The sequence below is a fragment of the Aspergillus terreus genome, genomic scaffold (assembly GCF_000149615.1).
Source record: "Aspergillus terreus NIH2624 scaffold_3 genomic scaffold, whole genome shotgun sequence".
Classification (NCBI taxonomy): domain Eukaryota; kingdom Fungi; phylum Ascomycota; class Eurotiomycetes; order Eurotiales; family Aspergillaceae; genus Aspergillus; species Aspergillus terreus.
The window spans coordinates 710,004-732,002 of NT_165926.1; the positions used below are offsets into that span (position 1 = coordinate 710,004).

The 21,999-nt window shown below is 55.4% G+C and overlaps 7 protein-coding genes across 7 annotated transcripts; 5 read left to right on the forward strand and 2 right to left on the reverse strand.

The window, feature by feature from the left end:
- Positions 1–1,968: 1,968 nt before the first annotated feature.
- ATEG_02138 (anoctamin family protein) lies at positions 1,969–4,316 on the forward strand (the record flags this gene model as incomplete). Its single annotated transcript, XM_001211316.1, has 4 exons — positions 1,969–2,062; positions 2,121–2,274; positions 2,326–2,620; positions 2,673–4,316. 4 exons carry the CDS (start codon positions 1,969–1,971, stop codon positions 4,314–4,316), a joined length of 2,187 nt encoding a protein of 728 aa, XP_001211316.1.
- Positions 4,317–4,868: 552 nt separating this feature from the next.
- ATEG_02139 (uncharacterized protein) lies at positions 4,869–5,824 on the forward strand (the record flags this gene model as incomplete). Its single annotated transcript, XM_001211317.1, has 6 exons — positions 4,869–4,931; positions 4,999–5,067; positions 5,133–5,210; positions 5,268–5,345; positions 5,406–5,483; positions 5,543–5,824. The coding sequence occupies 6 exons, from the start codon at positions 4,869–4,871 to the stop codon at positions 5,822–5,824; spliced, it is 648 nt and encodes a 215-aa protein (XP_001211317.1).
- Positions 5,825–6,327: 503 nt separating this feature from the next.
- On the forward strand, positions 6,328–7,154 carry ATEG_02140 (uncharacterized protein; the record flags this gene model as incomplete). Its single annotated transcript, XM_001211318.1, has 2 exons — positions 6,328–6,892; positions 7,138–7,154. 2 exons carry the CDS (start codon positions 6,328–6,330, stop codon positions 7,152–7,154), a joined length of 582 nt encoding a protein of 193 aa, XP_001211318.1.
- A 502-nt stretch (positions 7,155–7,656) lies between these two features.
- Positions 7,657–10,137, reverse strand: ATEG_02141 (threonine/serine exporter family protein; the record flags this gene model as incomplete). Its single annotated transcript, XM_001211319.1, has 1 exon — positions 7,657–10,137. The coding sequence occupies one exon, from the start codon at positions 10,135–10,137 to the stop codon at positions 7,657–7,659; it is 2,481 nt and encodes an 826-aa protein (XP_001211319.1).
- Positions 10,138–11,865: 1,728 nt separating this feature from the next.
- Positions 11,866–12,916, forward strand: ATEG_02142 (thioesterase family protein; the record flags this gene model as incomplete). The annotated part of the gene is made up of 2 exons (XM_001211320.1): positions 11,866–11,986; positions 12,051–12,916. 2 exons carry the CDS (start codon positions 11,866–11,868, stop codon positions 12,914–12,916), a joined length of 987 nt encoding a protein of 328 aa, XP_001211320.1.
- Positions 12,917–13,263: 347 nt separating this feature from the next.
- On the forward strand, positions 13,264–14,854 carry ATEG_02143 (uncharacterized protein; the record flags this gene model as incomplete). The annotated part of the gene is made up of 8 exons (XM_001211321.1): positions 13,264–13,585; positions 13,723–13,736; positions 13,785–13,834; positions 13,877–13,961; positions 14,008–14,066; positions 14,122–14,492; positions 14,546–14,626; positions 14,676–14,854. 8 exons carry the CDS (start codon positions 13,264–13,266, stop codon positions 14,852–14,854), a joined length of 1,161 nt encoding a protein of 386 aa, XP_001211321.1.
- A 1,642-nt stretch (positions 14,855–16,496) lies between these two features.
- On the reverse strand, positions 16,497–19,260 carry ATEG_02144 (putative GABA permease (Uga4); the record flags this gene model as incomplete). Its single annotated transcript, XM_001211322.1, has 9 exons — positions 16,497–17,087; positions 17,273–17,415; positions 17,475–17,859; positions 17,912–17,998; positions 18,052–18,584; positions 18,653–18,800; positions 18,850–18,897; positions 18,960–19,105; positions 19,170–19,260. The coding sequence occupies 9 exons, from the start codon at positions 19,258–19,260 to the stop codon at positions 16,497–16,499; spliced, it is 2,172 nt and encodes a 723-aa protein (XP_001211322.1).
- Positions 19,261–21,999: the final 2,739 nt, after the last annotated feature.

Genomic DNA, 21,999 nt, shown 5'->3' on the forward strand with positions numbered 1-21,999 from the left:
CTCAGCCCCTGAGAATATCCTTCAGTCCCAGGGAGAGATTTATTATACAGACTTCGGTGAAGGCTTCAAAGATTCACCGCTATAAGATGCGGTCATGCCGCAGTCACCCTTGTTTGTCGGGTATTGATTATGGGTAAACCATGGCGCAAACAGCGGACCTGGAGGTAATCCTAGATTGAATGATAGTCCTCTGAGGAGTGAATTGTCCCCATTCAATGTTTCCAAGCTTCTGACAATAATGATAGAACAAATGGTGAAAAACGTATGGATAACATGTGCTATGGATTAAGTCATTCCTAAGCATGACAACTGGTAGCTAGCATACTACCTAGATAAGCGCTCCTAGGGTACAATACAGAATCAAAGAACGCCATATATGCAAATGCATTTTAGTAGAGCAGATGGGATCGTATCAATCGTGGACTATGCATGTTGTACAGACTAAGCGGTCAGTGTGACATGGTCAGGCAGGATGATTTCGGCAAGACACATACAAACAGTGTGAAACGTAGGCAACCCATTATTGTTGGTGCACCGGCTTGCGCAGCCGCGGGTAGTAGAAGAGGAAGAAGACGACGACGGCGAGGAGGACGACCAGCGTTGGGAGGAACATAAAGGTAAAGAGGAACAAGCTCAACCCGAAGGCGGCATGTTGACCGGGGAAGAGACGACGGGCCATGAACTCGAGCTCGAGCGTAGAGAGCATGGGGTTGAATTGGTATTGCTCTCAAAGAGCAGAAGAAGAAATCGTAAGGTCGTACTGGGAAGAATGGAAGCTGGCGTGATGCGGTCGGATCTGCCCGGTGATTGGCGGAAGTGATGATGCGGAGACTCTATAGAGTACGGAGTATAGGTATTATAGAGTGGATGGACAAACGGAGGATGCGCAATGGACCGGGATGGGATGAGAAGGGTTTTGTAGGGGGGGAACAGGGCGGTTAATTGAGACATACAGGGACTGACCTACAGACTGCCTGATATTAATTGCCTAGACCACCGATAGATCGGAGTGAAGCTGCCCTGCGTAATTCTCGTAATGGAGATACCTAAATTTCCAATATTGAATTGCCCCGCCAACAAGATGCCGACAGAGGCTGTTGGGCCCCACCGCAATGACCAGATGATGCAATGGCAGGCAGCAGCATTTACCACTGTTACAGTGTATTACACGAGGTCGGATATCCGGAGTAGGTAGATACCCTCAACAGAACTGTGGCTAAGTCTACGGAGTACTTGTACTGCATGCAATGTCCCATGGTTCTCAACTGTTGGTTGGGGCGGTGCAGGATAAGCTCTTGGATGATGCTAAGCAACGGTTCCGGGAAGTACCGCGACACAGCCACCGTCATGTTGATATGCAAATCTATATCCACATCAGGCACCCAATCCTTCGGCATCAGTTCCGCCAAGTTCTTTTCTTTTCTTTTATTCCGTAGAGTACAGAAAGGGGTCCTATTGATCTGACCGGATTGGGCCAGGGTCTGACGTAAGGAGATCCCCTCAGCCCTACAAGGCGGGAGGGATGCTGATTGGCTGGGAGGAAGTGATAATGGTTGCCTACAGTCAATTCTCATTCATTATTCATGGTTCATATCCATTCATTCGTTTCTATACATTATTGTACAAAGCCTGGATAACCCTCATTGTCCTAATTATATTCACTATTCTATATTCATACCTTGTTACCTCCACCCAGGCATCCCTCATTCAGCTGATCCAGTGAACGGTTCCCACAGATGGGGGCTGATCGACCAACTCCTCTATCCTAGTGCATGGGTCCAGTGGACTAGCATCCCTTCCTTGCAACGTGGATTCCCCGATCTTCCCCTCTGCTGGTCTCTTTCTTTCTTTCTTTCTTTCTTTCTTTCTTCCTCTTCCATCTCTCTCGCGTTCCTCCTCAGTTGACTCTCCTACCACCGACTCCTCCTAAGACCATGTCCACATCCTCCCTCCCCTCCTAACGCAACCATGAGTTTATTCTCCCCATACGCCTACTCCGACCCCTCCGACCTGGACAACCTGGGGGTCGACTGGATCATTCGATATGACTTTGACGATATCGGTATTTCTTCCTTTCTACCCCCACTGATCCCATCAACTAACCCCGGACGCCTGCATAGATATCTCCCAGGCAATCGAGGAATTCCGCACCCTCATCCACGACCTCGAAGAGGCTCATTGCCAAACCCAAGTCCGTCATGGCTACGGCGCTTCCATCTTAGTCTGTGTGCACGTCCCTCGCGAACACCTGGGAAACATGGTCCATAAGTCCCGGTATGCTCCGTCCGCTCCTCGGTCGACTTCCGCCCCACTAACCTCCCCCAGCGTCAAGGACTGGCTATATGGAATCGCACACGAACTCCCCATCGGGGATGAATACACCGTCGTCGAATCGGAGACCCCCGCAGAGGCTCTTCGCTCGGTCTATCATGCCGTGACGTGGGCAAAGTCGCTCGGTGGTGCGGGCATCACCCCGGGACTGGGCAAATGGGAGCGCGTCACCGCTTGCTTTCCCCTGCATGATCAACTCGAGAACGCACAATTGCTGCGGAAAATGAGTAAAAGCATGGCCCTGACGGAGGAGGACCTCGATACCGTCCGAGCTCTGTTTGGAGAGAAGGTGCGGGATGATCCCCACATGTCCAAAGAAAACCCCGTACTAACCACCGAAGGTCGCATTCTACTATGCATTCTTCCATTGCTACAACCGGTTCATGGCCTTTGGAGCTCTCTGGGGTATCGTCTCATGGTACTTCTTCGGCCCCTACTCCATCACCTGTGCTCTGGTCAACTGCTTCTGGCATATCGTCTTTGTCGAGTATTGGAAAATCCGCCAGACCGATCTGAGCGTACGGTGGAACGTCAAAGGTGTTGGCGTCTTGAAGGTCAACCGCCCCGAGTACGTCTGGGACAAGGAGGTGCGCGACCCCATCACCGGCGAAGTCGTGCAGGTGTTTTCCCCATACCGCCAGGTCATGCGCCAGCTGCTTCTTATCCCATTTGCTACGGTGGCCGCACTCGCCCTTGGGACGCTGATTGTCGTGACCTTCGCGCTGGAGGTGTTCATCTCCGAAGTGTATACCGGTCCCTGGAAGAGCTACCTCGAGTTCTTCCCGACCGTCCTGTTCTCCCTCTCATTACCCTCCATCTCCAGCGTACTGACCACCATTGCCACCCGCATGACCAAGTATGAGAACTATCGCACCCAGGACCAGTATGACGTAGCCCAAACCACCAAGACCTTCATCATGCACTTTATCACCACCTTCTTGCCGACCATCCTCACCGCGTTCGTATACGTCCCATTCGGGGCCCGTCTGATGCCCTATCTTCAGACCTTCACGGTCGGTCGTCTTGCCAAGTCCGTGGACATGTCGCGGCTGCACATCGATCCGTCTCGCCTCCAGCAAGAGATCATCTACCTGTCCATCACCGGACAGGTGATGAACTTTGGAGAAGAAGTCGTCCTGCCGTATGTGAAGCGGGTGCTGCGTCAGAAGTGGCGCGACTATCGCGAGAAGAAAACCCGGAATCGCACGCGGCATTACTCCATCCGTACTGACCAGTTGCTCGTGGACACCCCTGAGGAGGCCTCCTTCCTCACCCGCATCCGCAATGAGGCCGAGGGCGACGAGTATAACGTGCACGACGACATCATCGAGATGTGCGAGCAGTATGGGTACATGGCGTTGTTTGGGGTCGCGTGGCCCCTCATGTCGGTGGGATTCCTGATCAACAACTGGTTCGAGGTGCGCGGCGATTTCTTCAAACTGAGCATCGAGTGTCAGCGCCCGCCGCCCATCCGGTCTGACTCCATCGGACCGTCGCTTCAGGGCCTGCAACTTCTCACCTGGATGGGCGTGCTGTCCACCTCGGCGATCGTCTACCTGTACCGGAAGGGAATGGAGGACATCCAACTGTCGTCGTTGCTGATGACCATGCTCGCGGCCGAATGGGCCTATCTCGCCGTCCGCTTCGCCGTCCACCATGGGCTGCAGAAGATTGCCATCCCCATGCTCCGCCGCGAGTCCGCGAAGCGGTACGCCGTCCGGAAGAGCTACCTCGAAACCCTCACGGGCAGTCTGTCCCCGAAGGGTAAGCGACGCGTGCGGTTCCAGGACCGCGTGAACGTGTACAGTTCGTCATCTGACTCGGAATCGGAGGAGTTCCTCCACGAGAGTAAAGACGGGTCGCCGCGGGAACAGGCGTTCTGGTCGCGGCCGCAGTGCGAATCAGTGGACGCGGGCGTCCGGCTGATCAAGGCTCTGAGCACGTCAAAACATGCGAGGGTCGAGAAGAAGGAGAAGGCGTCGTAGGTCAATGACGTATAGAGATAGATTGTATTGTATGAATTCAGCGATGATCTGTCATTTCTTCGGTAGAATTGAGCGTAAGGGCCGTCAACGTAAGGGCGATAGATGCTTGGGAGTGAACGAGGCAACTGGTGCTAGGGGTTTATGTTTCTTCGAGGGTCGACGGTATGTGAGTGCTGATCTGTCGAAGTTTACACCGCCACTCCTTGCATTAGTGGACGCATTAGACTTGGGATGATGTATAGTGAAGGAAAAATACGCTCAAGGCTCCAAGGGATACATTCTTCCTGTCACAAGTACCCCTCGTTCGGGTGATCTATGAAGATCCGCGTCGTTTGGGGATGAGTATCTACGCAATGGACTCTTTCTGGGGATCCTAAAGTTAGGGCGATCCTCAGCATAGTCACACTTTCGTCTATCAGTGATGTATATCACGACTTGCTACAATATATAAAGGACGTGGGATCTCGGCGTAGGAGAAAGCACACGATCAGGAAGACTTACAGATCAATCTACTACAAGTATTCTCTTCTAAAGCACCACGATACGCTCAATATGAAGATCTCCGCTGCTGTCGCTGGTCTCCTCGCCTCAGGCGCTTTGGCCCACGTTGGAATGGTGAGTCCTGATACCACCACGACCGATGAACGATGACACGATGGAGGGGTTGCTAACTTATGTCTAGGGCGGCACCGAGGAAGGCAAGAACATGCTTTCCGCAGCCCAGCCGATGGACACCGTCAAGCGAGATGGCGTAAGTATCGGCCGCATGAGCGCCACGTGTAAGTGGCACACAGCATGTCTCTAACCCGATGCTAGATGAAGACCGACGGTGACAAAATCAACGTCAGTGGCCACGTGGACTCTAACCTTGGCAACTTCCACAAGAGGGACGACGTGAGTTGATTCATGGATGCATTGTAATAAACTAGAACAATGGCTGACATATTGTAGATTGATCCCGTCAAGGTCGATGCAGGCGCTGGGGTTGACGCGGACGCCGATGTAAAGGGACACGTCAAGAGAGATGAGGTGAGTTTGACGCCGAAAGTTCACGAATATATAGTCACTGGCTGACCTCTGATCCTGCAGATCGATCCGGTCAAGGTCGATGCAGACGCGAGTGTGGATGCGGACGCGAGCGTGAATGGACACGCCAAGAGAGACAGGGTGAGTGTCGGTGTAGCATGCTTTTTCGCGCGGCGAAAGTCTGGCTGATGGGATTACAGCTGCGATGGGCCAGACGTGATCGCAAGGCCAAGACGGGTGTTGCTCGTAGAGAGATGCCAGTCCCTGGATCCCAGCAGAACGGCCAGGGCCGCAACCGTGAGAATGAGCCCGAGACTGAGTCGGACTGCAGTGGCAGTGACACTGATTGCGAACGCCGGGGAAAGGGACACAGGGGACGGAGAAGCCTCCGCCGGCGGGCAAAGATGGCGAAGAAGGCCGTTGAGGATGGCAATGAGAGCAGTGATAGTGGCAGCAGCGAGGGGGAGCTTGAGATTATTTGATGGATTAGTCAGGGGCCTAGTTAGTGCTATTCTTGGGGCCGCCCGGGTGGGACTAGTTCAGCCCTACAGGGCGCCCTCCATTTACGTACCTTAAATCCATCCGTCTCCGCTCGTTTCCTTCTCCTTCTTCTCTTCCTACTCCCTAGACTGCCTCTCTCTCCCCTTCAACTGGGCATGGGTTACTTTCCCCCATCTTCTTTTCCTCGGTTTCTTGCTACTTAGAACCCATGTCCAGGCAGGCCTCCTCCAAAGACCTCTCCCATGAGGAGAAAACCCTCGACGGGAACTGCCAGGCAGTCGCTCCCTTGGTCACTTTGGTCCGACACCGTCGAAAGAAGCTTCATCTGGTGCACCCTCCGTGGTATCGGAACAGTCTGCTGGCCAGCACGGGCTTCCTGGAGTTTGCCAATGCCGGAGATTTCGCCGCCAACGTATGGAATCAGATCCCCGTACCCAAGTATGCCATGATTCTTATGGCCATTGGGGGTCCCCTAGCCCTCATGATGAGTGTGGTTGCTCTTCGAGATGGTCTTCTCAGCTGGCAGAACGTGCGGCTTCTCCGTACGGAACGACACTACCTCACATTGCTGAAAGACGACCACCTCCGAACCCCCAATCCTGACCAAGATTTGATCCGGCTGATCGACTGCCGACTTGGCGTGGGCTTCCGCGAACTTGGCACCGAGCTGGTGGACCGTATCGCGATGGACATTCTGCTCGGTATCGGCGCCCTCCTCGTCGGCACGGGCACCCTCATGGCCATCTGGGGAGCGTATCCCAAAGTTTTTCACGCGAGTAACCTACTTTCCGGATTTGTGGGGAACGGTTTCGCTGCTGCCTTCGGGGTGGTCAACGCCGTCTGGTCCGCGTATCTGGCCTGGCGGTTCCACCACCACGAGGCGGTCTGCACAGGGGTTCCTACGCTTGTGGCCTTCCATGAGAAAATCCACCGGCGGTTTCATGCTCTCAAATGGCATGCCGTCGTCTCCGGAACGACCGGGCTGGTGGCTGGCGCAGCGTCCATGGTCACGGCCAAGCGGTGGTGGGGATACGTGATTTTGATTCCGTGTATGGTGCTACAGGTTGCCTGCAACTGGCTTTGGCGCGTTCATCTGGGATACGACCGACCGGTGATATCGAGTTCGTCTACCTATGGTCTTGCCCCGGACGCTTCGTCAACCCAGGATGAGGAGAAAGCGACCGATGTCATCGTCGACCAGCTCACCGCGACCGTCTCGATATACAATTCCCTTGGAACGATCCCCACCTCGACGACCCACGTCGACTGCTCCTCCCTCGACTCACTCCTCCAGTTTACGATAGCCCATGACCTCTTCGACTCCCTGTGCGCCTGGCTTGCGCGCGATCGCTCTGTGCCGGATGATCTTCGCAGCACGGTTTTTCGATTCCCATTGGACGAAGAGGAAATATCAGTATCCCCTGGCGACCTATTGCGCCTCCCTGACGCCGAACATGCGCGGTTATGTGGCCTGATCTGGGAATTCCTTTCTGGAGATGGACGGTCCGTCCTCCTCTCTCGTCAACGGTACTTGGTGGAAATGGTAGGGTATGCCGCGATTATGGGCTCTCAGTTTTGACCTCACTGCCTGGATGCATGTTGGGTTGTGCTGGCACGTGTGCATGGATTGCATTGCATTATAGAATAGAGTAATGTTAATATAGCGCATACCTGCGACATCAGCATACGCTGAATTGATATTGAATATCAAAAACTTCATCTATGATTCTTTCCGATAGTGCAGTCTCATATCTACGTGTCCATCTTATTCATCTTATGCAACAAATGCCAACAAATCATGCATACGCCATGCTTAGAAACTGAACAGCCCAGTGCGACGCTTGCCAAACGGATACACCACCAGCGCCGCCACAAACAGCCCAACCGTGATGGCAATGGCCACCTGCACCATACCGAACCCCAGCACCTGCGACGACAGGTCCACTGAGTGACCCTGCGTACTTCCACCATTATTTGAACTTCGATTCGCACTACTGCTGGACACGTTCGACCGAATCTCATCCGCGGATTGCACCCCGGCAATCAATGTCCCAGACGCCGCCAGCCCGGACGGCACCAGCACGAATATCCCCGGCAAGATCGCCGTTGCCGCATGGCCATGCCACAGCCGACTATACAAATTGCCAATAACCCCAATCGCGAACGCACCCACCGTGCTCGCGACCTGCGAATTCGACCCCAGCCGCCGCGTCACGAAGAAGTTCGTCACATACCCCGCCAGCGCAATCGTCACCATCATCGGCGTCTGCCGCCATTTCCCCTGGTTCACGACCATCAGACACACGGCGAAAGCCACTACGAACGGGAACCGCTGCACGTAGGGGTTTTTGAAGGCGCCGGGCGCCGGACAAGTCGTGGATGAGATGGCGTTCTTGTCGATGAGCCCGTAGATGGTCGTGCCGACGGTGATGCCGAAGCCGAGGAAGAGGGAGTAGATGATGGCGTAGACCATGCGGATGGAGCCGGCGACTATCTGGTGCGATTGCAGCTCCAGACTGCTGCAGAGGACGGTGTAGCCGGGGAGGATGAGCGCGATGGAGGACTGCGCGATGGCGGAGAAGCAGAAGAGGTACTCGCGCTGGCCGTGGATGTCAGTCATGATGCTGCCGAGGGCGCGGGCGATGAACGACGTCAGCACCGCGGCGGACACTTCGAAGACATTGGAGTAGAGCACGCTGCGCGGGGCGATAACGTGCTGCATGATGCCGAGGAGGCAGCCGTTGAAGAAGATGATGGGCATGTCGATGGGCCGCGCGTTGAACGCGAAGGGACCGACGGTGGCCGTTGCGAGACCGTACACCAGCACGATGATCCATTTGTTGAACCGCGGGCGCTTGCGCATGATCTCCTCCAGCTCGTGGATGGCCTCTTCGATGCCGATGACCTCGTGCACGACGTTCTTGTAGATGTTGTGCGTGTCGGCCAGCCGGCCGAGGTCGATGCCCTGGCCCACGCGGACCAGCTTCACCTCCGCCGTGCGCGTCGACGGGTCGTCAAACGACATGATCATACACCCCGGGACGTACAGGAACTGGCTGTCGACCTCGAGGACGCGGGCGGTCATCTGCATATACTCCTCGAGCCGGTGCGTCGGCGCCCCGAACAACATGAGCGCCTTGCACAGCTGCATGATATAGCGCTGGCGGGCGATGATCTGCGCGATCTGAAGCGTCACCTGGATCTCGTCTTCGAGCCGCATGCCGGACCGCTGCTCCTTGCTGCGTCGCTTGGACGCGGCCGTCAACACCTCGCTGGAGACCGGTGTGCTGGCCCCGCTGTAGCTCCCGCCGCCGCCGACGCCCCCGACCAGCGTCGACGTCGACAGGTTGCCCCCCTTCTTCTTGTACCACTTGAGTTTCCGCGGCGTCGTCGTCCCCGGCGTCGCGGACTCCGACGGTGACTGGCTGCGGCTGGACCGGCGCTGGGCGTCGAGCGCCGCATTCAACCGCAACAGCTGCGAGAGGATCCCGCCGCCGCCGTGACTCTCCGTCCGCTGGAGTCGCGGATCGAGCGCGAGCTCCTCGCCCGCATACTCCGGGCCCTGCGCAGTCAACGCATTCGGCTGCGCCTGCGACATGCGTCGCCGCGTCGAGCGGTCCTCGGTGAGCTGGCGGACCAGCCGATGCGCCTCGGACGTCAGCGAGTCATGCTCCGGCCGCTTCTCGTCGTGAGCATCATGTTCCCCGTCTGCAGCCTGCGACTCATCCAGCTCCGGCTCATGCGTCGGCTGCAGGTCGTTCTCGTCTGACAGCGGGCGGCCCAGTTGCGCCGCGAGCCGGCGCGCCTTGGCCTTCGTCCGGTGCCGCAGGCTGTTCATGCGGTCGAAGAACGACGCCCCGGGCATGGCGGACCGACCCGGAGAGCTCCGTTTCTGGGCCGGCGAGCCCGAGCCCGAGCCCTTGGGGCTGTCGCTGGAGCTAGGACGCTCCGTGCTGGCCCGGCCGCGGGTCACGTCCGTGATGTCCACGGAGCCGTGGGCGCCCGCCGCCGCCTGCTGGGTGCGCTCGTCCGCGGACAGATCCGTCTCGGTGGTGTCGTGCTGGCCGTCATATTCGAAGCGCAGGTCCGAGCCGAAGTGCACGCGGTGCGGAGTGCCGCGGCCGGGCGTTGCCTGCGACTCGCTGTCGTTGGGCGAGTTGTAGGGGACTGGATCGGGGAGGCGTTCGGGGCTATGGCTGCGGCTGCGGCTGGGACTTGGGGTGTGGTCGACGTCGACGCTGTGGTAGCTGATGAGGGAGTGCTGGCTAGTGGAGCTGTTGCGTCTGTCGGACATGGAGGGTGCAGGATTTCAGGACTGGGCTTCCTGGCTGCGTTGTGAGGCTGGATGTGCGCAGCATGTGGTGGGCAGTGAGGTGATAACGGTGGGATGAGGACGAGGTGAGCTGTCGAGCTGGATTAACTTTGCCGCAGTCCATGGAACAGGCGGGATCAGATAATGACTGGGATTCGTTAGAGAGGGATTATATTACTGTGTGGGTATACTCGCTATTCATGTTGTTTGTGCATTCGCTAGGTCGATATGCACAGGGAGACTTCAGATGTAGCCGAATATAGCACCACCTGGGCCACTGGTTCGACGTGACACAGTTGACATCATTAGCCGCTACGCGATTGTATCCAAAAGGAAATTTTTAAACACAAAAAACTGGGCAGGGTGCTGGAGAATGCGGTTGTTGCAGTGAGAATGCAAAGTCCATGACGCATGCGTCGATGCCGGTGGGTCGGGAGATTATATACTCCCGCTAGGTCGTTCGCCACGGAGCAGCCAGAACATCGACCTTGTCTGGTACTGTCAATTGTCCAGCTGTGTGCTAGGTATTTGTTGCGGCCGAAATAGTTGGTCTGCCGTTGTGGCCGCGGTTGAGACTTCCGCGTGGGATGGGCGTGGTTCCAGACTGGGAGCTGGAGCGGGTGGCTATTGTCTGCGCATTCTAGACCGAGTCTGCTTGTCAAGATGAGGTTATGAAGTGGATAGCGTTGGACGATCTGAGACATAAAGATCGAGATCTGGCCTTGCTTTGGTGCTAGAATTCACCAAGATGCGAGACAAGTCTGTCGGAGACTGTAAGCATGCGTATGGTCCGGCACAGCTTGTCCAGCAGAAATGCCACATTCTTTCGAAACCACATGCGCCCGTATATGAATCTGTATATGAGATGTCCCATGCGGGGATAGTAAATATCCAGACTGAATCCAAGAGCCGGGAAGCAGTATTGCATAGGGTCTTACTTTCTGCTCCGCATTTTCCGAACTGTATCGTCCAACACAGACCGATCCGGTATTCCAACCTATTCTATCCATACTTCGAGTGGTAGTAAGTCTTAGACGATGATGTTTCTTTGAGACTTGTATAGAGTGGCTGAATCTTCCATCCTTTGCACCACGGCGGATCCGTGCTTACTCTCACCCAGCTGCAGTACCAGGGTGGTCCATGTGGCTGACAGATGGGGCGATATTGAAAGTATTGATATGGCAGAATTCGATCGCGCATCAAAGCTAGACTCTTCGTAAGGACTTGTGCAGTGGTAGTAGCTGGGGTGAAATGTTTTGCCGGTGGTTCATGGGATCCTCATTTCACTTTCTTAAGCTTCTGGTGTGCTGGGAATATCACGTCCTCCTCTCAGTGTGTCTTGCCGGAGTCCATAATGTCTCTTCCCCTTGTGCACGTGTGTGGTTGATCCCATCCGTGAAGCTGTATACGTAATCTGGTGCTCAGGACCTTTGTGTAAGTATGATGGGCAAACGTTCGAGCCGACACCAGCGATAACGATTGAAATCTAAGAAAAGACGCGTCAAGCACCCCATCTTATTGCAGGCCTGATCCAGTGTATTTCGAACTTCCCTGTCACATATCCAGGTACCATCGTATCCATCTGCTGGTGGGATCCCTCATACCGAGGCGACGAGCACAGGATGCGGGGAGAAAGCGGGTAAGAATCCGCCGAGGCAATCAACAACCACCACCGAGATGGAGCTCCAAACTTCTGCGCAACTCACCACAATGTCTTCATCTACGATCCAACCAGGCCACACGCAGGCCTTTGAAAATGCAATCGAAGTGCACTCACAGTCCCCAGGCACCTACGCCGCCGATCTGAAATGGGAGTGGTCCGTTGGTAGCGGTATGTACGAACCGAGGTATAAACCCATCCACAATGGACGTCCACTGACAAGATACATCCACAGCTCCGAATGGAGGCTACATCGCCGCTATTCTTCATCGCGCAGCCACTACACACTTCCAGCGCACGCATCCAACAGCCCACCATGGCCGCGCCGTGCCGATCCAGATGCAATTGACCTACATCCGGCGCAGCGATATCGGGCCGGCGGTTCTGAGCGTGAAGGACGTGAAGCTCGGCTCGCGCGTCTCTGTCATCCATATAACCATGTCGCAGGGTGGTCGCGACAAGGTGGCCGGGTATATCACCATGTCGGATCCGGTTTCTGAAACGGGTGTTTCGACGACGACGGGGTGGACTGCCCAGCCGTCCGTCCCTCAATGGGTCCCTCCGGATACACTAGCCAAAGGAGCTGATAGCGAATGGCGGAAGGTCGTCCTCCCGAACGCTGAGTTCCGCCGCGCGGCTAGCCAGGTTGAATTCTATGAGCCTAAGAATCCGAGTGTTGGGGTAGGCTTCGTCAGCCACTGGGCTCGTCTACGTCCGTCTGGCCCGGACGGAGGCATCGGACGCTGGACACCCGAGTCTGTTGCGTTCCTGTGCGACATCTTTCCCATCACACTAGGCCGGTTGGAGCATGTCGTGCATCGGGCTCTGTCTGGCGAGTCGGAACCGAAGGCGAAACCACCGCCTGTTTGGTTTCCGACACTAGGCTTGAACCTTGATCTGAAGAAACCGGTGCTGGGGGAGAATGTGGAATGGCTATATAGCCATATCACGATCAAGTCTCTTCGCAACGGACGGATGGATGTCGAGGTCGTCGTTCTGGATCAAGCTGGGGAGGTTGTTGCGATATCCACCCAGGCGTCGCTGGTCATGTCTGCAGAGAGAAATGCAGGCAGCAAGGGGCATTCGTCTGGGAGACTGTAGACTGGTTAATATTGAGCAGAGGACCTACAGAGTGTGGAAGGTCGGTTGTGATTCCAGGTAATAGAGAGATGCAAATAGAGACGAGCTGCTTGTCACGTAGTACATGTGCTACTTCACTGTCCGGGTATCCTCTCCGAGTCGGATAAAAATCCATCGTATCCACTAGACGGTCCCCCGCAAAGTCTCCGCAAAGTCTCACCGGACTTCGCACTCTTATGCGGGGTATGCTATAGGAAGATGGGATATAGAGAGCGGACACATTCTTCTCTTACCCTTAACGTAGAGAATTCCACGCATTCCGAGCATTCACGTTATCCGTGAATCACAGATCCTCCATACCACCCATCATGTCCCGATACCATCAGCTCACAGATACTCAACCCGCCCATGTCACAGCCTTAAACCTCCCTCCAAACACATCATGCGTGCTCGTCGAGAAGAGACGCATCAGTATCGAGCCAATCCCGATGCCTATCCTACAACCGGACGGCGTCCTGGTCAAAGTCATCGCCAACGGCATCTGCGGATCAGACATGCACGTCTACCTCTCCGGCGGGATCGGGGGGAGGGGGGCTTACGGCCGGACGGTGATGGGCCACGAAGCCGCGGGAGAAGTCATCGCCGTGGGCGAGCATGTCACAACACATAAACCCGGGGATAGGGTTGCTGGTAAGTGTGTCTGCCGGCCAATGTGGTCGTGATCGTGATGTCATTAGACTTGGTTGGCATCGCGGGTTTTGCTGATTGTCTGCAGTCGAACCTGGGCTTCCGTGTAGACGGTGTACCAACTGCAAAAATGGACGCAGTAATATCTGTTTTGGTAGGTCTGGATTCGATGTGCGCTGGCAGCATACTGACTCAAATGCAGATGTGCGCTATTGCGGTGCTCCGAGGAACCATGGATCTCTCTCGAGGCATGTTATGAGCCCCTCCATTGCGAATGAAAATAACCGTGGTCAGGTTCTTCGCTCTGCCGGCAGACATGGCTCCTCATATCCCAGAGACAGTGAGCTGGGAAGAAGCGGGCAGTATCCAGCCATTGGCGGTAGGTGTTCATCATATGAGTCTTACTTGGTGCTGACCTATGGTAGATCGGCATTCAAATCGGCAAGCGTGCAGATCTAAGAGCTCATCAAACCGTCGCCATCTTGTATGTGACACCTCACTTCCATGGTCCGTTCGGAGCACAACTGACAACGCGGCAGTGGCTGCGGGCCAATCGGGCTCATTACAGCCGCCGTCGCCCACGCGTACTGCGCCGCCAAGATCATTGCCTTTGAGATCAACCCATCGCGGGTGGCTTTTGCAAAGGAATACCGGTCTCCGATGACCGGGCGACCGATCATCGACCGTGTGTACCAGATTGAGCCGATCCCGACGGGCGATGGCCAGGTACAGGACGCCGAAGAACAGACTCCAGGGGATGCCAAATGGGAGCATGCAAAGAAACGCATGGAGGCCATAATCCAAGAGTGCGGGTTTTCGGCCGAGCAAGGCGTAGACAGAGTGATCGAGGCCAGTGGCGCGGAAGACGCCATGCTGCATGGCGTGGCTCTCTGCAAGCAGGGTGGTGTCTGTATGTTTATGGCTTGGTTGCTACAAGCTTTGTGCTGACGCTGGCTTTGATAGTCCTGCAGGTTGGACTGGGCCATATCCAGACGCATACGTTTCCTATGGTTGCGGTGACGAATAAGGAGCTCGATGTTCGAGGTGAGTTTTGCTGGTTTTGAAGGTGCATTCGTGTGTTCATGTATCACAGGAATCACCCGTTATACCGCTTCATGTTTTCCCTCCGCCATTGACCTTCTCAGCCGCGGCGTGGTGGATCTCAAGCCGCTCATCACGGCGCAGTTTCCTCTGTCCAGGGCGAAGGAGGCTTTCGAGGCTGTGGCTAGTGGGAAGGAGATGAAGGTCATTATCAAGAATCAGGAAATATAGTTTCTTTTGGGTGTGAGAGACTCCGGAGTATTTGACAGCCTGCTCTGTAGAATTGGATCTGACTCGATGCAGTCCACTGCCTCCAGCGGAACTGGCTTTGGCCCACTGGGTCGAGAATCATTTGGATGATACACATGCCAAGAACTATCTGCGAGTGAGATCAAGGGGGATCAGCTATAGGATAAGATGATGATCTTCGACGTGGCTTTCAAACTGTCCAGCTGCACTTCATAGGAGTAAGACGCTTCTGGGCTGCTGAGTGCTCAGACAGATCTCGTAAATCATGTTTGCTTGGTAACGAGTCATGAAGGGGAAGTTCATGTCCGCCAGATGACAAGTAAGATCCTGTCGGATCAGCCGGAATTGATTTACACGGGCTGGACTTCATTTGCTACACAGCATTTCAGTGCTGTAGGGATTACTGAGTTATCCTCTGATGTAGCAATCTTTCGTAGTATCGCATAGTAAGAAGGGAGCAGCCTGTCGATACTGGCCATTGGATATTCTGTGCCATTGTATTGTGCGTAACCATGCATTACTGCCCTCAACACCCACTTACCCAAGCAATACTACCCTAGAACAACATGAAGTCACAGTCTATTCATCCTCATTGTGGTGATAGACGCATGACGAAGATGGAATCCTTTTCCCGGTTTGTCTTGCCAGCCCAGACAGACTAGCCAGGGCATAACAATAATGGCAAACGTCATGTTCGGAATAGACCGTCTGCCTAGACGGAATCAGAACGACGATGATGTATTCAGGCGAGCCACTTCTTGGCCGACAGGATTGAAACGGGGCAAGTCGAAGGATTATGCCCCGTTATGCCCCATTGTGCCGAGATACCCACTGCCACCGAGGGCTTCCATAAATAACAGCGGCCTACAAAGTACAATACGTGTATGTATTATTGCAGAAAGGCTCGCACAGCCACAGCATCTTACCGAGGAAAGCCAGCAGCACGCGAGGCGCAGCACGCCAGAATACGGACGGAGAACCGTCTGCTCTTGCGAATCCAACTGCTTGCCCCCTTGCTGGGTCTGCAGGCAGAAAATAGAACATGGAAACCAACTCCCTGCGTCTGATGCGTCTGATTCACGGAGCCAACAAGCCATGCTGAATGTGTGTGGTACTCTCCACTATCCGGGAACCGTGGGACAGATCGTCCTTTCATTTCGGCCGCCACCATTAATAGGAGACGGCCGGTGGGTCAGGGCAGTGGCTTGGCCTCCGCCTTGTTGGGAGAAGTCATCGAATGTTTTGGTGTATACAGAATGGGTGTATAGAATGAGGATGCCTGGAGTGGTGATACGGACTTCGCCACTGTACAGTCATGGAGCCGTCTACTCCGCCTACTCCGTATAGCACAAGAAGGCAGCGCCTTCACATGGAGCAGGCTGAACGACCTCGAATGGCGCAGTGGAGACACGCAATCCCCGTCTTCTGCCCGTGTGATTCGCGGCTGGTGTATCCATCGCCCCAGGATGATGTGGATGTGCTGCCGATCAGGGTAGGGCAGTGAATCAGTACGGAGTAGAAAGGGGATATAAAGGTCTCCCAATGGATCCAGCTCCATTACCAGCTATCAATCGCTGCATTGCTACTCCCCATATCCAATACGCTCTACTCTACAGACTCCTACCTACCTAATCCAGTCAAAATGCGCTTCACCATCCTGTCCACCTCCCTCCTCCTCACCTCCGCCCTGGCCGCCGCCAGCCCCGAGGACCCCAACATCGGCAACATCGTCTCGGCCGCCGAGGGCGTTGCCCACTCCGTCGCCAGCGGCGGCCAGTCCGTTGCCTCGGACGTCGTCGACTCGGCCACCTCGCTCGCCTCGGAAGCCCGCACCGCCGGCGGCGCCGCCGCCAGCTCCATCACCTCCAAGGCCGGCGACATCGCCTCCAACGCCCAGTCGTGGGCCACCTCCGTCGCGTCCGACGCCCGCAGCGACGCCTCGGACGCCCGCAGCCGCGCCTCCTCCCGCTGGAGCGAGTTCACCCAGCTGACCACCCTGACCGGCACCAACGGCCAGGTCAGCACGTCTACCATGACCACGTCGTCTGCGGCCGCCGCGACCAACACCGGCGCCGCGCAGACGGGCGCGACGGCGTCGAACTCGGCGGGCGCCAGCTCGTCCACCTCCGAGGGTGCCGGCGTCGCCCAGGCGACCCCGGCTTCGCTGGGATACGGTATTGCCGGGGTGGCGGGTATGATTGGAGTGATGGCTGTGCTGTAAGCGGGAAAAGTATGAAGTTTTGGGTGCTTTGATTGGTTGTTCTTGTGTATAATTGTGGATAGTGATACCTAGATTATCGTTTCTATGTACAGACTGCATCTTGCCAGCATACAATCTCATATCGTACCTTCTAGAGAAGCACCACGGGACAACTAGGCCGCCCGCTCCTTCGGCGTGACGCTCGCCTCGCCCGCTGGTCGCTCGCTCGCGTCGATCGTCATCTTCGGCCCTGTGTACCACTTGCGCGCAAAGAGGAAATAGTACGTCATGCAGGCCACCCACACGAAGCCATTGATGACAATCGTGTAGTTCATATCCTTGGCTGCATTTCATTCAAATTAGCACTGATCCAGCCCAAGCGGAAAAAGGAAGGAGACATACGCCCTGGACTCGGCCCCGTAGACGGAAACATCGACAACACCAGCCCAAACGCCAGCCACAGCACCGCGACCACAGCAATGGGCCGGCTAAACCGCCCCGTGTAGAACTCGCCCGGCGTGAAGCGCGTCTTGCCCCAGATCAGCCGGCACAGGATGGGCGTGCCCCAGGCGACGTAGTTGCTGGCGACGAACAGCGAGAACAGCGCGTTCGCCGCGACCGAGTTGATCAGGCACAGCAGCCCGAACACGATGCACACGGCGACCAGCCCGACGATCGCGCGCACCGGCTGGTAGCGGATGCGTTTGCTGACGTGGCGGAAGTAGCCGGAGAAGGGGAGGGCGCCGTCGCGCGAGAAGGCCCATGCCTGGCGGGAGGCTGCTACAATCTAGACATGCTGTTAGTTGTAGGATAGCGGATGGAGGACGGGAGTAGAGTACCAGACTGAGTCCGATGAGGAACTGGATGACGATGAGCACGCCCATGAAGCCGAGGGCACCTTTCTTGCCGAGCGCGTCAAAGTAGATCTGCATCCATTAGTATACGAAGGAGCATAAAGCGGACGGGGCGGAGGGCGTACCTGCGCCATAGGCTGTCCGAACACGCTGCCCGCCGTCGCCGAGACGTCCGGGTTCATAGTCGCGGCGATGATCGACAGCACCAGGAACCCCAGCACGCACGCCGACCCAGCCGAGTAGATAATCCCCAGGGGCACGGCCTTGGCCGCGTGTAGCGCCTCCTCGCTCATATGCACGCACGAGTCGAAGAACCCGATCGACCAGATGGGCGCCAGGAACGCCAGGATGAACGCCCACCCGGTCGGCCAGGTCGTCAGGTTATCGACATGGCCGTAGACGTAGGAGCCCGAGTTGAGGGACTCGCCGCGCGAGACGCGACCGACGGGGAGGGCGACGACGGTGGCGATGATGATGGCGGCGTTGATGTAGATGCAGAAGGTCTGGATCTTGGGCATGATGGGGCCGGTGAAGATGCCGGCCAGCGCGTGGATGATGATGAGCCCGGCGTAGACGCCGTAGATGGTGCCGTTGGAGGCCGAGTATTCGCCGTCGCGGGTGATGGAGACGCAGGCCAGGAGCATGAGCGCGAGGGTATCTGGGACGCCGTATCAGTATGGGCCATGGGCCATGGGCCATGGATGCGACGACGATCGGGAGACATACAATCCACCGAACACATGCCGCCGATCAACCCCAGCGTGTTGCTGTATCCGACCAGGAAACTCAGCGCGTTCTTGTATCGGTCGCCGGCGAAGTAGTGCGTCCACCAGTAGAGGCCGCCCGCGGTGGGCATGCCGGATGCCATATCGGCCTGCGCAGTCAATATCGAATGCGATCGTGCGTTGTCCCGGGGTGCTTACCATGGCCAGACCGACGAAGAAGATGAGGATACTCGCGGTGAACCAGCCCTAGCGACTGTCAGTACGACGCCGCGCAAGTAGAAGTATACCAGTATATCAGGGGCACCTACCCAGACCATTCCTGCAGGGCCGGCCGGTAGCGAAAAGGCGAGGGTCGATGCGATCGACGGCACGAGGCCCATGATACTAAACGCGACGGCGAAGATCTGGACGGTCGAGTACTGGCGCCGGAGTTCCTGCTTGTAGCCCATTTTCGCTACGCGGTGCGTTAGCACGTCCCCTTCCAGCCAGACAGTTCGATATCTCCATGATGCACTCACCCAACAGCTCCATATCGTCCGGATCGGCCAACACGGCTTCCTCGGCGGCCACATTGGCCGCCACTGCCGAAGGGGTGTCTGTCTTCAGCATGCTGTACTCAATCTTGACACAACAACAGCACAGCCAGACAGCAGGACAGCGATTTGTAGAGACAACGAGGAGACTCGGCGACCATCCGGGGCAGGCCGTGGGGTCGGCGGTTCTTAAGGCCAAAGACGCTGGGAGGCCAATGCCAAGGAACGATCGGGCGGATTCATGGAAAGCAGCGGGTTAGCACAAACTCAACACGAAGTTAAACGGGTGCCAGAGGTCCAGTGGGTGTTCTGGAGCCTCGGCCAGCGCCTGCTATTGAGTGGCAGGGCGCTCAGACATGCAGAAGACCGACTAACGCGGCAGGGATGAGCGCATCCATGCCGGTGGACAATAGCATTTCCCCCTGAAATTGAGCGTGCCTGTGAAACAATGCACGCTTCATTTGCGCGTGCAGTAGCTTTGACAAGGGCGATTAGCCCGGCCATTGTGAATGGTTCAGGCGTTCGATGGATTGAAGCCGTCTGTCTCCACATGGAGCCGGCCGTGGGTCGTGTCGATCGCGAAGGAGGGTCTCGATCATGGTGGAAATTGTCAGGAGGACGGAGATGAGGATGAAGAGGATGAAGAGGGGGGCGAGGAGGTTAGTCGAGTGTACTTTAGGCTAGCTGGGATGGTGCTACAGAGTGAGTCTGCTGCAGAATCTCATCTCGAGCGGCGAGCTGGGACGATGGCGTCGCCACTATTGACTGCAATCACTCTAGAGGATCCAGCCCACCGGTCAAAGGAATTGAATTTCCGTAGAATTGGGCTAGCTAAAGGATTGACCGGCTCCGCTAGGGGGTGGCATCTGGCATCCACCCGAAGAACTCATCAGCCCATGGTTACCCAGGCTATGCTTCAACCTCTATCCGCAGATCCAACAAAGAACGCATTGCTGGAGTAGTACAGAAAGGCTTTGTCAACTACTTGAACTACGGATTGGAGGAACCATTCACAACTGTCGCCACTGCGAACCCACGTTATGATATCATCGATTATTCGATTATGTGCTCGAGGCATGATGGATTCTACGGCGCCGATGAGATGAACTCGAGATTTGGTTAGTTGGATCCTCAAGTGTACCTGGATAGGGGTAATGAGCCCAGGGTTGCCTTTATATACGAACAGGGTACATGCAGCCGAGCTCATCTACACAGCGATAGTGAATATTAGACAAACGACATACTGTCCTTACCAAAGGCATGCCACATACAAATTTAAAGTATACTCGTAGATGCATGGCTGGCCTGTTTGGCCTCTATATTTCTAGTTCTTATTGCAGACGGCGTCTTTCCGTGCTGTGGGCTGTGGAGTAGAACTCGCATACGGGGTACTCCGTACATAGCAGCCTATTCCACCTCATTACATGATAATATCAAGTCAGTCCCGCCGCTCTCTCAATTACCACTAGTATGGTCTAGACAAAACCAGCCAGGGCAGAATGGTCCAGACTATCAACAGCTACACGGCAAAGCTACGCGCAAGTCTCATAGAAAATCGCGTCTGCGTTGCACAAATTGCAAATCGCAGAATCAAAGCATGTCTCCCCCGCTGCTCTTGAAGATTCAGCCAAAAAGCTAGTGTGAGGAACGCAAACCCTCCTGCTTGAACGCATTCGCCACTCTGTTTAATGCGACTGCTCGCATCTGCCGGGCGTTCAGGATGAATCCACGAGCTCAGGGGACCCACTGAATGTGAAGCTCACGATGACTTCCCTTCATATCCTCGTCGCAAGACCGTTTCCAGCCGCAGAGTGCAGTTGCAGAAAGCAGGGGCATCCTCAGGCGGTCGCTTACTCCTGCGCCATCCACCCCTGTCGCTCACAGACCATTCCAATCCAGCCCAACAGACATAGTGTTGTTTTACCACTTCATGAGCTGCCCTGACCTCGGGGCTGATCGCATCAAGATTCGTCAGAGCAGAAGTGGAGGGCAATCGTGGGCATGCTAATGTTTAGCGACTTAGAGAATGCTGTCCCTGCATTTCTCACAATTCGCGCACAAGTGGGATGTCTGCAGCTACTGCAAGTTCCCATCCAACCCGTTCCATCACAAGTATCGGTCTCAAAGCAGGGATCTGACACCTTGAGTATATCCATCATACCAGTGCAGTGATGTCAGAAAATGTAAGCTTTCTAGCTATCTGCATATCTACCAATGTTTTCCAAACTTGTATGTTGTTTGGTACCTATGATGCGCTTTGATCATATCAAGTTGCCAAAATAAGTATCCTGCAGGAGCTTTGATGACTAGATCCGGCCCATCGCATCATATTAGATATATGCGTGGTTGTACATTTCCTATTACGAAGTCATGCTCATCAAGATAATCGCCGCTACTGTGGGTTGTAATTTAAGATTTGCTAAAAGGGCACATGTCACTCGTCCTTATCACTGTCTACCGTTATTGCATCCATTCCGCATGATGTATACAAGTCAACTAACATGGTAAGTCGGATCTACATTGCATGATCTCGTTCGGGTAGGCAATGACGTATAGAGGAAGACCTTTGTATCCCCAAATAGCAGTGCACATCAGATGCAAAGTATATATACAATATCAAAGGCTATCCAGGACCAAGTAGTCTAGTGCGTACGCCTTAAGTGACGTGAGATATTCTCAAGTAGCGTCTGGCGAAGCAGATCCTGAGGCCGGGGATGATGTATAAAGGCTACTCGAATGCCACACACAAGCGTCAATGGAATGGACTTGCATACCACTTCTACTAACTTTCGTCGTCTACCACCTATAAATCGAG